General features: G+C 42.4%; 1 protein-coding gene across 13 annotated transcripts in view; it reads right to left on the reverse strand.

The window, feature by feature from the left end:
- CCDC62 (coiled-coil domain containing 62) overlaps nt 1-14,767 on the reverse strand; it is a 45,476-nt gene extending 30,709 nt beyond the window's left edge. For 2 of the 13 annotated variants that reach the window (XM_082641558.1, XM_082641557.1), the window contains exons 1-6: nt 13,940-14,766; nt 11,444-11,636; nt 7,872-8,083; nt 5,717-5,818; nt 2,896-3,067; nt 773-874 (exon numbers count right to left, since the gene is read on the reverse strand). In XM_082641558.1, the coding sequence (XP_082497684.1) occupies nt 773-874; nt 2,896-3,067; nt 5,717-5,818; nt 7,872-8,083; nt 11,444-11,636; nt 13,940-14,053 (895 nt within the window). In that variant the 5' untranslated portion in view covers nt 14,054-14,766. Of the gene's footprint in view, nt 1-772; nt 875-2,895; nt 3,068-5,716; nt 5,819-7,871; nt 8,084-11,443; nt 11,637-13,294; nt 13,350-13,512 lie in introns of all 13 variants that reach the window. The other 11 variants (XM_082641555.1, XM_082641553.1, XM_082641564.1 and 8 more) reach the window with 11 other exon arrangements.
- Between the last annotated feature and the right edge of the window lie 1,957 nt (nt 14,768-16,724).

Genomic DNA, 16,724 nt, shown 5'->3' on the forward strand with positions numbered 1-16,724 from the left:
GGATCTCCAGGGAAGTCCCAGTTCATTTAACTTCTATTTGGAACTTTACCTCCAAACCTATGATTTTCTTCATACAAACCGCCAAAATTAAAGTCTAACAAAATCTTCTTGGCTGTCAGGGCCATGTGTGGATAAGCTCTAAATATCAGTGATTCTCAGCTGGGAGCAGAGAAAGGAGAGGCTAGAAACTCTGACGTGCGTTGGGGTTAGCGTGTAGGAGAACATGGCGGTGAGGGAGGGTGGGGAGTGCCACTTTTATGTTTATCAGAAGGGGGCCTAAGTTACACCTTATTGACAAACTTGCTTTTAAGTCATGAAAAATTCATCTCCAACATTATTATTTTGCGGTCGTACTGATGTAACAAAACACGTGAGTATTTTCCAACTGTAATAATTACAGGTGATCTATTTGCAAAATTGAAAAAATGTTGAATTCCTAATTTTTATCTAGTATTTGCAAATACTTGGCTCATAAGATTTTTTCTTATTGAATTTTTAAGCCCAAGTACTATGTTTTTAGTGAGTTAGTATAGTCACGCACTCAAGCTAGAAGGGAGAGCACCTCCTCATTTCACAGAAGAGGAAACAGAGTGAACTGGGAGGCACGATAACAGCTTTAAAATTCCCTGCCTGGTCCCTCCTCGCTTCTCAAAGGGTGTTAAAATAAATTAATTAAATACATAAAGTATTTTGAGAGAGGTACAATTCATTTAGCCCGTCATGGTAGTATCGCAGAACATTCAGGTTACTTAAACTAATTATCTATTTTTACCGGTAAAAACCAATTCATCATGCAGGCAACTTTTCTCTTGCTTGAGGCGAAAGATCTCTTCTCGTTGTTCATTATTTTCTGTTGTCTTTTCATTTAGATCCTCTTCACAAATAGAAGGGGAAAAAAAGTCCTCAAATAAATACTAGTTCCTAGAAGAATATACACTGTGAATACCTCTCACGTCCTCAGCACCCACTTCCAATTAATATGAAGTCCTGTTGGATCGACAACCAAAATATGTCCCTCATCTAACATCTCACTGCACCCCCAGCAGTGACCCTGGCCAAGGCTTCCACTGTCTCCCTGCTCGAACCCTGCCTCTCCCTCCTCTCCCTTTGCAGTCTCCTGTCCACGGAGCAATCAGGGCCATCTGCTGGCGTCACTTCTCTGTTAAAAGCCCTTGTGCTACACTTAGGAGGAAATCCAAACTCCTTACCTTAAGACCTGCACAGCCTGGCCCTGCCCTTTCAATCTGTTCCTTACACTGGCCCCAACCTCAAAACCCACACCAGGGCTTTTGCATTTGCTGTTTCTTCTGCCTGGAAGGTCCTGGCCCAGATCTTTGCACGACTGGTTCTTCCCATCATCCAAGTTTCACCTCTAATGTTCTCTTCAAAGACGCCTCCCCAGTGCACCCAAACTAAATAAGTCTCCTTCCCTCACTCTCTAGTCCGCTATCCATGATGCTGCTTTTATTTTTTTAATAAATATTGAATTTATAAAATAAGACATAAAAGTTGATAGAACCGACTTCTTTTTACTTTAAATGTTACCTAGGTAAACACAGCATTCAATAAATACTTATCGAAGGCCTACAATGTACCCCAGGGGCTGTGCTATTAACTGTGGATCCAAAAAAAGAGAAGACGGAGTCCATCCCTGCTGTCAAGGGGCTTATAGTATGATTATGATTTTAGCTGAAGCTACAAATGGAGACAAAAGTATGATTTACCACAAGTCAGGGCATCATAAGAGCAAGATTTTAGGAGGTGGAGTTTTTTAAATTAAACCTGCCCCATAGCCTTTCACAATTTGGACAGCAACTCCCTGCCTCAGGAGGGATTTCCTCAGGGACAGAGGTGGAGCAATCGCACCATCGCACGGCTCTGTCATTCTAAGTTTGCTTGTTCCACGGCAGGAGTCAGTCTTCGTGTCTAGTGTGATGACCACTTATAAATGGGACAGTCTGGGTGCAGATTTAAGACCTGGTTGGCGCCTCCATCCAACAGCTTCCCCTGCCCCACAGTGGGGAAAGGCCAGAGAAAAGTGGGCCTCCCTCCACATTCTCTGCAGACGAATATAAATGTTTACTCCATCACCTAGATCCATATTCCAGTACATAGCATTAACCTATCTGGCATACCCAGCCCTCGTTTCATTAGAAAACTTCAAGTAGTAGAAAAATAAACTGTGGGGTTACTGTGAGAATGAAAACAGAACAGGAGGACACAAAAGGAATTCCCCCCAAAATAAAACATGCACCAAAAAGCCACTCTGGGAGTTTGTATTGTAGTGGTAAATCCTCACCCCTCCCTGCATTCCTCCCTCAATTTTTTGTAAATCCTCCCACAGGGGATTGCCTGACTCTGGGTTCAGCCATGTGACTCGCTTTGGCCACAGAATGAGGGGGAAGTGATGGTATATACAGGTCCTCCCATCTTTTTGCTTCTCTTAAGCTTCTGCCTTCACCGTGGGAAAAAATGCCCAGGCTAGCCGACCGGTGGGTGAGGAGAAGATGCCCCAGGGGAGCCGCTCAGCTGGGCCCAACGGAGATCAGCCAAGTCCCGTGTGGCTTCCAGATACATGGGTTTATCAAATGCTCGTGGTTGCATGCCACTGAGATACCGTCATTGGTTGCTACAAAGCGTATAGTAGCAATAGCTAACCGGTACAGCAAAGGCAGGATTATTTTTAAAATAGAACGCATCAGGCAGTTTCCCCCAGCTCTGTTATTTATCTTGTAACACAAAAACTTGCACCATAATTCTATACAAATGAAATGAACATCTCAGGGCAGGACCTAAAGCTAACAACAGACCTACTCTCAGTTATGAGATTAAGTGAACCCAAAGGAAGAAATATATTCCCAAGATAAAATGCTTAAATTTATGCCTCTTCCTTACCTTTTAGCTTATTGACTTCCATCTTAAGTGCCTTCAATTTCTGCTTATAATCTTGCTTTTCTTTCACAATACAGGTCTCCGCCATCTTAGCGTCGCGTAAGGCATGCTCTAACAATTTAAATTTACCCGAACAGTCAGCAATGTGATTGACTGCCTCGATAATATCTTTGTCCTACAAACCAAATTTGAAAACTGTTACATAAGATTTTAAAATTCCAACTAAACAATAAGAAAACACTACATTTAATAAGATCTCATTGTGGGGGCTTCCCTGGTGGCACAGTGGTTGAGAGTCCGCCTGCCGATGCAGGGGACACGGGTTCGTGCCCCGGTCCGGGAAGATCCCACATGCCACGGAGTGGCTGGGCCCATGAGCCATGGCCGCTGAGCCTGCGTGTCTGGAGCCTGTGCTCCGCAGCGGGAGAGGCCACAACAGTGAGAGGCCCGCGTACCGCAAAAAAAAAAAAAAAAAGATCTCATTGTGGGAGAGGAATACATTGGGACATTGGGGTTGACATATACAAACTACTATATATAAAATAGAGAATGAGTAAGAGCCTGCTATAGCACAGGGAACTCTACTCAATACTCTGTAATGACCTGTATGGGAAAAGAATCTAAAAACAAAGAGTGGAGATATGTATATGTATAACTGATTCACTTTGCTGCGCACCTGAAACTAACACAACACTGTAAATCAACTATACCTCAAAAAGAATTAAAAAAAAAAAAAAAAAGATCTCCTTGTGTACCCGGTTTCATTCCAAGCACTTTCCACGTGTTACCTCATTTAATCCTCACGGTAACTCTCTGAGGTAGGGACTATGGTCACTCCCCACGTGACAGAGGACCCGACAGTAAAGTGGCCACGGTTATACAGCTGGTTAGTGATGGAGTTCCGGTTTGAACTTAGCCGGCTGCCCCTGAAACCATGCACGAACCACCATCGTTTACTGTCTCAGAAAGTTCAGAAGCAAACGTTTGATCACCTATGAAACTGTAAGAGCAATAGGAAGGCTGGTGGCCCTTGAGGGGGCTTAGTCTCTGCACTACAGATAAATCCCATAGGCCCTCCTTCCTCTCCTTCTTTTCAGCTTGTTAACATGACAGACGCCAAGACCTTATCCCAAACCTACCCAATTCAGAACCCCTTATTGTTGAGATGGTTGTTTTAATTACATAAAAGGTATCTATGTGCTTGTTGAAAAGCAATTCAAATAACACCTGAAAGTATAAAAATAATATGCAAAAGTACTCCCCCCCCCACTCATGTGGAATAACTATTACTAGCAGGTTTTACCTTTGCTTAAGGACAAAGGTTTCTGCGATAGCATCCTAGAAGCGTTCCTAAAATACTTCACAGTCTGCACATCTCACGTTAGGACTTATGGGAAAAATAGGGTTTGAGCAGACCATTCAAAAACCGATGGAACTCTGTGATCAGACCAGTAGCAAAGAAACAGTAGTCCTGTTAAGTACAAGAACACAGTTTAGCAAATGCCATTGCAGACACATCAGTCAGGCAATCCTTTTCAGCTTCACCAGGAGTTTGCTATGATGGACACTGTAGGGGTTGCTGAAGCCAGGAAACTGGTCACTACTTGATTAAAGACAATTCTATAGATTTTAATATTTTCTTTCTAATTTTATGAAAGCTTGTCCCTGATCACTCAAAAACATTTATGTGCTGGGAAAGATCACATATGAATTAGCATGAGTGTCCCATTATACCAGAATCACTCCTCTAGTCACCTGCTGTCCAACACATGTGTTACCACATAGAAGAGACTTTATCCATCACTGTTTATGGCATGTTAGTGACTACATCAACTACTTGACTGCTAAGTTTTCTCCTCAATTAAAAACATATTAACGGGCTTCCCTGGTGGCGCAGTGGTTAAGAATCCACCTGCCAATGCAGGGGACACAGGTTCGAGTCCTGGTCCGGGAAGATCCCACATGCTGCAGAGCAACTATGCCTGTGCACCACAACTACTGAGCCCGCACTCTAGAGCCTGCGAGCCACAACTACTGAGCCTGCACGCTGCAACTACTGAAGCCTGTGCACCTAGAGCCCGTGCTCTGCAACAAGAGAAGCCACTGCAATGAGAAGCCTGTGCACTACAACGAAGAGTAGTCCCCGCTTGCCCCAACTAGAGAAAGCCTGTGCGCAGCAATGAAGACCCAACACAGCCAAAAATAAATTAATTTAAAAAAAACATATTAACAATTTGATTGCTAATGACTTTATGAGACCCAGTAATGGATACCTCAGAAGAAACCAGCTTAATGCAGGCATGCTGGACCCTGGAATGGGCCTTGGAGACAGAGACCCACAGTGCAGTCCTGCCTCCTCAGTGCCTTGGGGGCATCATTTTAAACTTGTTTCCCTCATTGCTAAAACCAGAATTTAAAAAAAGAGAGCAGGGCTTCCCTGGTGGCGCAGTGGTTGGTTGAGAGTCCGCCTGCCGATGCAGGGGACAGGGGTTCGTGCCCCGGTCCAGGAAGATCCCACATGCCGCGGAGTGGCTGGGCCCGTGAGGTATGGCCGCTGAGCCTGCGCGTCTGGAGCCTGTGCTCCGCAACGGGAGGGGCCACAGCAGTGAGAGGCCCACATGCCATACATACATACATACATACATACGTAAATAAGTAAGTAAATAAGTAAGTAAGTAAATAAATAAATAAATAAATAAATAGAGCAACATTGATAGCTCAACCTATCTGAGTCGCTGTGGGACTTCAGTAACTTAATGTACATTGCTATACTCTATCAACTACAAAGTGCCTGGCAAGCGAAAGTATCGTGATTCTGAATTACCTTCAGCTTTATCATGGTGGTGAGAGCCTGTTCTCGAGCTTGCAATTGTCCCACTTGAGCAGAAAGTTCCACTAATGTGTTGCTGAGATTTTTGTTTCTAGCCTATGAGGGACAACACAAAATACTAATTGAGTCATTTAAAAGCTTTCATCACTCTCACCAGCCACAATCTGTGCTCATTCTTCTGTTTTGTTTTTTCTCTGCTTAGCTTTTTTAGTAACAAAGTGGGCTAAGTAAGCAGTCATCAGAAAGGAACACAAATATCTATTTCCCCATTATCCCCAGCATCTTCTCAGTACTTGAGTTTTGCCCTACTGAGTTCTATCAGTTACGTTTATAAACATGTCTACTTCCTAATGGTCTTTAATGAATACTTCCAGGTTGGCAAGAATTAGCAAGAGACTTGCTTTGCTGAAATAAAGTAGCATTAATGAACTTTTGTGCATTTTATGTTGAAATAACTTCATATTGGGGTATTCACACTTATCAGGGTTTGTTTTTTTTTTTTTACCCAGAGATCTAGATTTGATATAATCATTGTGTACATAATGTGCTTATTGGTTGGGAAAAAAAGAATAATTAGGCTTTTTAAAAGAGATCTTCATGGAGGAACCTTAAATGCATGTTACTAAGTGAAAGAAGCCAATCTGAAAAGGCTACATATTGTATGATTCCAACTCTACGACATTCTGGAAAAGGCAAAACTCTGGAGACGGTGAAGAGATCAATGGTTGCCAGGGGTTGTGGCAGAGGAGAGCAGAGAGGGTTTTTAGGGCAGTGAAACTACTTCTGTACGACATTACAGTGGTGGATGCAGGTCATTATTTGTCAAAACCCACAGAACGTACGCCACCAAGAGTGAACCCTAATGTACGCTATGGACTTTGGGTGGCAATGATGTGTCAGTGTAGAGTCACTGATTGCAACAAATGTACTGCTGTGATGCAGAATGTCCACAGTGGAGGAGGCTGGCTGGGGGAGGGGGCAGGGTCTATGAGAAATCTCTGTACATTCCACCCAATTTTGCTATGCACCTAAAACTGCTCTCAAAAATAAAGTTTATTAATTAAAAAAAAAAATCTTCCTGCTATGGACTGAATTGCACCCCCCGCCCAAATGCACATGTTGAAGCCCTATGAAGCCCTAACCTCTAATGTGATGGTGTTTGGGGGTGGAGCCTTTGAGAAGTAATTACGTTTAGATGAGGTCATGAGAGTGGGGCCCTCATGATGGGATCAGTGCCCTCATAAGAAAAGACACCGGAGAGCTTGCTCATGTACTGTCTCTCTCCCTGCCACAGGACACAGTAAGAAGGTGACCGTTTACAAGCCAAGAAGAGAGCCCTCACCAGAAACCGACCAGGCCAGCACCTTGATCTTGGACTTCTAACCTATAGAACGGTGAGGAAAGAAATTTCTGCCCAGTCTGTGGTACTTTGTGATGGCAGCCCAAGCTGACTAACATGCTTCCATTTTTTAATTCAACATATCAAGAGATTCCAGAATAGTTTTCACTTATTTTATAGCTAGAAACTGTCTAGAAGAGTAATCTGAAATTTTAGACATAAAATCTATACAATTATTATGAGTTATTAAGACTCACTATATTACCAAGATCTATACTGATATCATATGAAACAAGAATATGAAGGCTGTAAGAACAAAAAAGGCTTTCTCACTGCGTCTCTCAAAAAGCATGAGTTCAAAAGATATCTGATGACTCACCAGCTAGAAATGAAAACTGAAAAATCACTTTTACAGATTTTATTCCCAATATGCCACTAACGTGATATAGATATTTGTTTCATCAGATTAGACAGTTATTCAGAAAGCATAATTTGAAGCTACTTGATGATATGGATCTCAGAATCTGAGAAAGGCTTTCTAAAATAACCCATTGTTGATAAAATGATAGATGCTACCAAACAGATGGCTTAACAGTTAGAAAAGGGCTGTAATGAAGCTTCATCTCCAAGACAAGAGAGCACTGGCAGCTAACCAAAGCCCCACAATAAACACAAAACTATGATGATGGATGGATGGATATACTTTCACACACACGCACATGCATTTTTAATGGAAATATTTAAATCTAATTTTTCAATAACTGAAACACAAACAGAATTTGGGCTAGGGAAGCTTATCTTAAAACCAACCTCAAGGTCTTCAGAGAGGAGAGTGGAATGAGTTGCCTTTTGGGCCATTTCTTGAAGCTGTAGTTGAGTCTTTTGAAGAGTACTTTGGCATTCAATTTGATTCGATTCAAGGGTTTTTACCTTCTTTGTGAGTGACCTGATTATTTCAGTTCTTTTATGTAGTTCACCTGAGGGAGATTTCATCAATAACTGACTTGTGGTCAGATTTGAAGCTGAAAATGCATTATTTTCAAAACATATGGTTAAAGGTTAATACTTCTTTTAAAAGTTTTTATTATGAAATGCACAATACTGTACCTTAGTCAAGAAACAGAACACCAGCAGCAACCCAGAAGGCCCTGTATGTCACTTCCTGAACACAATCTCTCCAGTTTCCCACCTTCCTAACCACCATCCTGATCTTACTCATTTCCTTGTTTTTTTATTATAGTTTTACTATCTATGACCACATCCCTAAGAATAGTTTAATTTGAACCATATGTAAATGGAATTGTACTCTATGAATTCTTCTGTTTGCTTTTTTTGCTCAAGATTATGATCCTGGCAATTCCCTGGTGGCCCAGTGGTTAGGACTCCACGGTTTCACTGCCAAGGACCTGGGTTCGATCCCTGGTTGGGCAACTAAGATCCCACAAGCTGCCTGGCACAGACGAAAAAAAAAAGATTATGATCCTGAGATGTATCCATGTGGCTGTAGGTAACTCCTGTTTCTGTACTGTCATTGCTGTATAATATCATTATATGATCATGCCAAAATGTATTTATACATTCTACTACTGGTGGTCATTTGGACTGTTTCCACTTTGCTGCTCTAAATATTCTCCTACAAGCATCTTGGTGCTTTTGCAGGAGTTCCTCTAGAGCCTCGATACTCAAAATGTGGCCCTTGGACCAGCAACAGGGACATCACCGGGGACCTTGTTAGATACACAGACCTATTGTATCACCATCTACATATTAACAAGATCCTTAGGTAATTTATGTGCATACTGAAGGGTGAGTGGATTTCCTAGAAGTGGAAATGCTGGGCCACAGCTATGTATATCTTCAACTTTACCAGAACTGTCAAATGATTTTCCAAAGTAGCTGTACCAGCTGACACGCCCACCAGCAGTGAATGAGCCTTCCCTTGCTCCACACTTTTACCAATACCTGATATTTTTTGCCAGTCTGGTAAGTATAAAAAGGTCTCATTATGGTCTTAATTTACATTTCCCTAATTACTAATGAGAATGAGAACTTTTTTGTACATTTATTGGCCATGCAGTGTTCCATGAAATGCCTATTCAGGTGTCTTGCTCATTTTAAAACCAGATACTGATGGTTATCTCCGAGGCAGACCTCGGAGATATTGCAGGTTCAGTTCCAAACCACCGCAATAAAATGAATATCACAATAAAGCAAGTCACACAAATATGTTGGTTTCCCAGTGCATAGGAAAGTTATGTTTACAGTATATTGTAGTCTACTAAGTGTGCGATAGGATTATGTCCAAAAAACAATGTGTATACCTCAATTTAAAAATAACTTATTGCTAAGAAATGCTAACCATCACCTGAGCCTTCAGCGAGTCGTAGCAGTAACATCAAAGGTTACTGATCGCAGATGACCAAAACAAATATAATTATAATGAAAAAGTTTGAAATATTACGAGAATTACCAAAATATAACACAGGGACACAAAGTGAGCAAACGGTGTTGGAAAAATGGTGCTGATAGACTTGCTCAGTACAGGGTTGCCACAAACCTTCAATTTCTAAAAATCATAATATCTGCAAAGTGCAATAAAATGAGGTATGCTTGTATATAATGTTATCGTTTTCTTTAATATGTTTATATAAAAGATATTAATTATATAAGATATATTGCATCTAACGTACAATCATATTTTTTTTAAATAACTTGATTATTAACAATGTGGATTTATTGTTCATTGTATTAACTCAGTGAGTTGGTTTGCTCCCAGAAGGATTCTAAGCAATCTTTTACTCTCAAAATTCTCAGATCTGCTGTTCTAATCTACCTTTGATATTTGTGCCAGAATTTTCTTGTTTTTAAGTAACGTACAATCATATTAAATACTGCATTTATGGGCCTCCCTGGTGGCGCAGTGGTTGAGAGTCCGCCTGCCGATGCAGGGGATACGGGTTCGTGCCCCGGTCTGGGAGGATCCCATATGCCGCGGAGCGGCTGGGCCCGTGAGCCATGGCCGCTGAGCCTGCGCATCCGGAGCCTGTGCTCCGCAACGGGAGAGGCCACAACAGTGAGAGGCCCGCGTACGGAAAAAAAAAAAAAAAAAAAAATACTGCATTTATGTGTATCTACATGTGGGTGGGTGTGGTCAGAATAAAATCAGATGGTCATCAACGAAATGGAAAAATTACTCATATTTAGATTGTCACATTTACAGAATCCTTTGTGTAATATAAGTAAAAAAGAAGGCCATATATTGTTGTCTTTCTATTAAACAGATCTAGTATTTTCCCCTCTAGCACATTCTAGTATTAATGCAGTGTCAATAGAACATTCAGACTTTAGGGCAGCACGAAAGGGATGATAGTTAAAATATGGTACAAAAGGAAATTTTTGTAAGCCATTTTTGAGATTGTTCTAATTTTAAAAGATGACTATTTTAGGTATTTGAGATCAAGTTCAATACCAAGTTTAAAATCTTTGAGTCAGTTCAAGAGAAATGGCCAGTTCTGTGGCATCTTCATTCATACTTTAACTCAAAACTAATTTCCTTCAGGTTCACTCTTTTTTTTTTTTTTTTTTTTTGCAGTACGCAGGCCTCTCACTGTTGTGGCCTCTCCCGTTGCAGAGCACAGCCTCCGGATGCGCAGGCTCAGCGGCCATGGCTCACAGGCCCAGCCGCTCTGCAGCATGTGGGATCTTCCTGGACCGGGGCACGAACCCGTGTCCCCTGCATTGGCAGGCAGACTCTCAACCACTGCGCCACCAGGGAAGCCCCAGGTTCACTCTTGACACTCAATGTTGAGTGAAGCTGCCCAGCCCTCTTTCTACAGTTAAGTACTTCGCTTGCCCTACTTTAATTCACATTGTGTTTGTTCTGCTGTGAGTGTTCATGATGTCTTCCTATCTTCAATTAAAATAAACTCCAGGGACTTCCCTGGTGGCACAGTGGTTAAGAATCCGCCTGCCAATGCAGGGGACACGGGTTCGAGCCCTGGTCCAGGAAGATCCCACATGCCGCGGAGCAACGAAGCCCGTGCGCCACAACTACTGCGCCTGCGCTCTAGAGCCCGTGAGCCACAACTCCTGAAGCCCACGCGCCTAGAGCCCGTGCTCCGCAACAAGAGAAGCCACCGCACTGAGAAGCCAGCACACGGCAACCAAGAGTAGCCCCCGCTTGCTGCAACTAGAGACAGCCTGCATGCAGCAACAAAGACCCAACTCAGCCAAAAATAAATAAATAAACAAATAAATAAATAAATAAAATAAACTCCAGTGCAGCAGGGATTGTGTTGAGATGTTCCTATCTTTCCCTTGAGCCCTTTTAACGTGTTGGCACGTACAAGTGCATGACAGATGCTGCTGCATATATGTCTGACCTTCTAATTTGCTGCAACGTTCTTCCAAAGTCAACACTTTCTGCCGATCCTCTTCCCATGAAAGAAGTTGTCTTTGATGTACTGCAACCATCTCAGTGAGCTCTCTATCTCGATCTTTTAATTCTCCAATGAGCAGCTGTAGCTCTCTCCGTTGTTTCTCGATAGTGGAAATCTCAACTTCTGACCCAATGTTCTAAACATAGAAAGTGGCTTCACGTCAGGATAAAACTAATCAACATAAATCGGCCAAAGCATATTTTCCAAACAATTATATCTTCTTTTGCTGCCAATTCAAGGTAGTTAAATTAATTGCGTTTTATTCACTGATTATAACATGACATCAAAATTATGTATATTTAAAGCAAGTTCACACCTACTGTACTCTGCCTCTATCACTTTCTGTCGTACCATTTACACCACTCTTAAAGAGTGGGACCATTTGTAAAACCTCCATTGGTTAATCACAAATAAACCCATTTCTGCGTTTTTTTTTTCTTTGCTGTCAACCCCCTCCTTGTATCAATCAACAATATTATCCCTCAGCTTGCCCCAGAAATTCTACGGCAGTCAAGTAAAGGGAAACAGGAAGTAATTACTGTTTAAATGTAACTGATCCAAACTCAACATACCTACTTAAAAACAAATTTTGTAAAGGAAATATTTCAAATATACACAGAAGACAAGAGAATAGTACAATAGACTCCCATCTGCTCAGTACCTAGGTCTTTCTTACCACTATCAAGATTTTGCCACATCTGTTTCAATTTTCCTTTTTCTTTTTGTTGTTGATAAAAAATACTTTTTACTCTTAGATACTTTAGTATGCATCTCTAAAAATGAACGTTTTTATATAACCATGATGCCATTTTCATGCCTAACAAAATTATCTACGATAACTCCTTTTAAGCATACATCATTTTAAAGTCTAGTGCAGTGAAGTTGGTCTGACCTAAGTTGGAATCCAGAATTAGCCACTTAGTGGCTCTAAGACCTTTTGTAAGTTACTTAATGTCCTTAAGCCTTAATTTCTTTGTCTGTAAAATGGTAATAGCAGCATTTTAACTTCTTAGAGTTGTGTGGATTAAGCAAGATAATCTCTGTAAAGCACTTCACAGTACTTGGCACCACTGTAAGTGTCATTAAAAATTAATCAATAGTCAAGCTAAGAAAGAAGTGGAAAATTTTATTTGAGCCAAGCTGAAGATTATAACCTGGGAGACAGTCTTTCAGAAAGCTCTGAGAACTGTTCTGCCTGTAAGAGGTCAAAACACAGTCACAAACACTTTCAAGACAAAGGGCTATACATCAAAATAATATATTGACCTTTACACAATGCAGATCTGCGCATACAAGGCAAGTAGTGGGTCATAGTGACCCCTTACAGGATTGAGAAAGGAATGTTAGCTCCTAAGGAGTTCCTTGCTGGCACCGGGAGAAAATAGCCTTTTTTTTTTTTTTTTTGGCAAGCAGGCATTCCTACGTCTCCTAAAAGGATCTAGTTAATGTATAATGCAGATGCACAATACACACCAAAGGGGAGGAAGCAGTGGCTCAGACGACAGAGAAAACTTTGTTAACTTTTTCTTGTCTTGCCTTAAAATAATTTTGTTCTATCATAAACGACCAACAAACATTAGCTCGTATTATCAATATTTTATTATTAAGATTGTAAGTCACATTCCAAAGTATGGTACTGTCCCCATCTACGAAATAAAGAACTAAAAAACAAAACAAAAAAACCCAAAAACCAAATCACTATGCTGTATACCCGAAACTAACACAACATTGTAAACCAACTATACTTCAATTAAAAAAAAAAAAAAACTAAAAGTGTTACTTTAAGAATTCTACCTTAAAGACAGTAGTTTAAAGTTCACCAGAGGCCCATGTACATCATTATTGCTTTCTGAAAAATAAGATTTGTAAATAAATAATAATGACGAGTGAGTTACGGTTTCTCACTAAACAGAGAAAAAGGAATTTGGAGTCAAGAGATTCCAAGCCACAAGACTTGAATTCCAGTCTTTGGTAAGCCATTTCACTCACTCACTCATTCAACAAATATTTACCGAGCGCCAAGTTGGCTGGGGACACAGCAGCCGGCAAGGAGCACGTATTCTAATAGGAAACAAGCAACAGGCCAAGCGTGCAAAACACGTTCATCTGATCCTATACCGACAAATCCAAATCTTGGGCAAGTTTACTTTCAAGACTTTTTGGTAAAACGGTTTATTAGAGTGCTGCTCCACTCGCAGGGCACTGTGAAGCAAGTGAAGCGCAGGAAGCGAGGAGGTATATAGAGAAGCAGCTCGACAAATGCCCAACGTTATCGTTAAAAAGTGAGCACCCAGTACTCGCGACTCGACTCTGTGCCTGGGCTGAACAACCCATTTTCATTACGGTAAGGAAACTGATATGACGCTCCGTTTTCCTTCTGCGTCCTGGGTATTGTTTTAAATTTTAAGCAGAAACGATTCCTGAATAACCCCAACGCACGTCGTCCCCGCGGTCTGCTCTCCTCTCTCCCCGGGACGCGACGGCGGAAACGGGAAGCGCGGAGCAGCGGCCGCTCACCTGGCGCCCGGCCAGGAAGGAGGCCGAAAGGTTCATAGGTGTTTCCTCCGCCCCCCGGAGACAGTCGGTGTGCGCAGCGTCACCCTAGAAACGCCATCGGCGCGCCCATCCGGAGCGGCGGGGGCGAACCCCGACCCCGGAGACCCGCGCCCTCGCTGGCCCAAGCAAACTCGCCCAAACCGCCGGCCCCGCAGAACGCGCCCGACCCACTCGGCCTACGGCGTAGCCGAGCGGCAGCCCCGGCTCTCGCGACACCTCGGCAGCCGCCAAGACCCCGCAGGAGGCCGGTTCCCACTCGGCCTCGTCGGGCGCGGCCCCCGCCCCCCTCCTGGCGTTTTGTTCTTCCAAATCCGGGCCTGGGGGCTCTCGAATGGTTTACCTGGAGATGTAAAAGCCATTATCCCGGCCTGCAAAGAACCGTTCTTCACCATGACCCTGGGAATGATGGAGCAAATGAAGGGATGTTTCTGCCCTATCGCCCTGGCGTGTGACCATGTGCTCGCTTACTTATTTCCCTCTTTCCCTCCTAAACCGTGAGCGCGGTTGCTCTGGCTGCTGTGTACATCGGGCAAGGAGAACACTTTCCTGGCATTCAAACAACAAACAGATGGAGGCAGACGCCCCCCCGGTAGTTAATAGTCAGTTGCTGGCCATCCCAGCAGACAGCTCTAAACTGAGAATCACAGTTGAAAAAAGAGAGAAAAAAAATTAAAAAGGTTTTTCTTTGACTCGATGTAGCTCTTTTGTTAAATGATGGTGATGTACCCCTTGGGGTGGACGTGCACCCATTGGGGTACATCAAATGACGATGATGTACCTTTTGGGGTGGACTGCACCCCTTGCGTGGACGTGCCCCACTTAAGATGGACGTGCACCACCTGGCGTACAGCCGGGGAGGGTGCTGTCCCCCTTGGGGGTGTGCCCGAGCTGATTTAATCAGCCCCATGGCTCCCGTGATTCCTATTGTTAAAAATCGGCCCCATACATCAGGTGACTCCCATTGAGTCAATCAGCACCATTTATCACGTGACTCCCACGTTAACCCAGCCCTCGAATCACGTGACCACCACTGATTAAATCAGTCTCTATGTGTCACGTGGTTCTCGTTGATTAAACCGACTCCCTTAAATATCGTGACCCCCCACTAAATCAATCGTCCTTCTTAAATCTGTTGGCGTTCATTAAACCAATCAAACACCTTAGATTTCCTGGCCCCCATTAAATCAATCTGCCTTCTTACGTTTCAGGGCATCCATTAAGAAGGATGATTGATTTAATTAGGGTCACCATATTTACAAAGGCAGATTGACTCAATGGGAGTGCTGTCCCACGTGGGGGGGGTGGACATGCGCCCCGTGGGGCAAGAACCTTGACACTTTATCGTGACAATATTTACCACATTGAGTTGAAGCTAAGCTTTTTTCTCCTATTGTTTCATAGTCACTCCTTCTTCCCCCTTTTACTCTTCGTTATAGAGGGACTATGAAAAAAATAATGCTTATCGTATTTAACCCCTGGTCACTCACCCGCTACTGCTTAACCCATAAGATGGCATTTCTGGCAAGACAAATTACTAAAGTCTTAATAGTATTTCACCTTTCCTTTTTGGTTGACTGTGAATTACCAAAACGTGCCCTTGTGTTCATAAAAGACAATCTGAACATGGAAAAACAAATTTAAAATTTCTTACCTTGAAGCTTTACTGATTTGGGTGACACCTCCTTAGGACAGGCTCATGTTCAGGAGAACCAACAAGACAATACCTTATAATTTAAAAATCAAAAAAGCAGGAACTTCCCTGGTGGCGCAGTGGTTAATAATCCACCTGCCAGTGCAGGAGACATGGATTCGACCGCTGGTCTGGGATGATCCCAGGTGCTGTGGAGCAACTAAGCCCGTGTGCCACAACTCTGAGCATGCGCTCTAGAGCCCACGAGCCACTACTACTGAGCCCACATGCCACAACTACGGAAGCCCGTGCACCTAGAGCCCGTGCTCTGCAACAAGAGAAGCCACCGCAATGAGAAGCCGCAGTGAAGGGTAGCCCCCGCTCGCTGCAACTAGAGAAAGCTGGGGCACAGCAACGAAGACAAAGACCCAACGCAGCCAAAAATAAAAAAAAAATTAAAAACCCCAAAAAACTAAAAGGTAGAATTCATTTTTTAAAAACTGTAACTTATCTTTAAGAGCGAGAAAGCTACCATGGATTACACCTTAAGTGACAGCTGATTTACTGGGGCTTCTATTTAATAACTAAAAAGGAATTTAAAATCACATGTTGCCAGCATCTATTTTTTTAAATGAATAAAATACTACATATCAAAACTTTGTCATGTTGAAATAATATTTGGGGTATACCGTGTTAAATAAAATGTATTGTTAAAATTTTTTTAAAAAACTTTATATTTGAAGTTGCCAGCTTAATCTTTGCAAATCTCTTACATATTATGATAAGGCTATTTAAAGGTTAGTATTCTTTTGCTAAAAATACTAGATTGTAAAAGCATTTACATAATACATACACAGAATGTATGAATTAAACTCAATCCTTGAATATATATGTATATATATTATATATTTTTTGGCCACGTCATGCAGCTTGTGGGATCTTAGTTCCCCGACAAAGGATTGAACCCGGGGCACAGCAATGAAAGCGCCAAACCCTAACCAGTGGACCACCACGGAACACCCCCTGAACTACACATTT

The sequence above is a fragment of the Mesoplodon mirus genome (genome assembly GCF_964341445.2).
Source record: "Mesoplodon mirus genome assembly, chromosome: 13".
NCBI classification, from domain to species: domain Eukaryota; kingdom Metazoa; phylum Chordata; class Mammalia; order Artiodactyla; family Ziphiidae; genus Mesoplodon; species Mesoplodon mirus.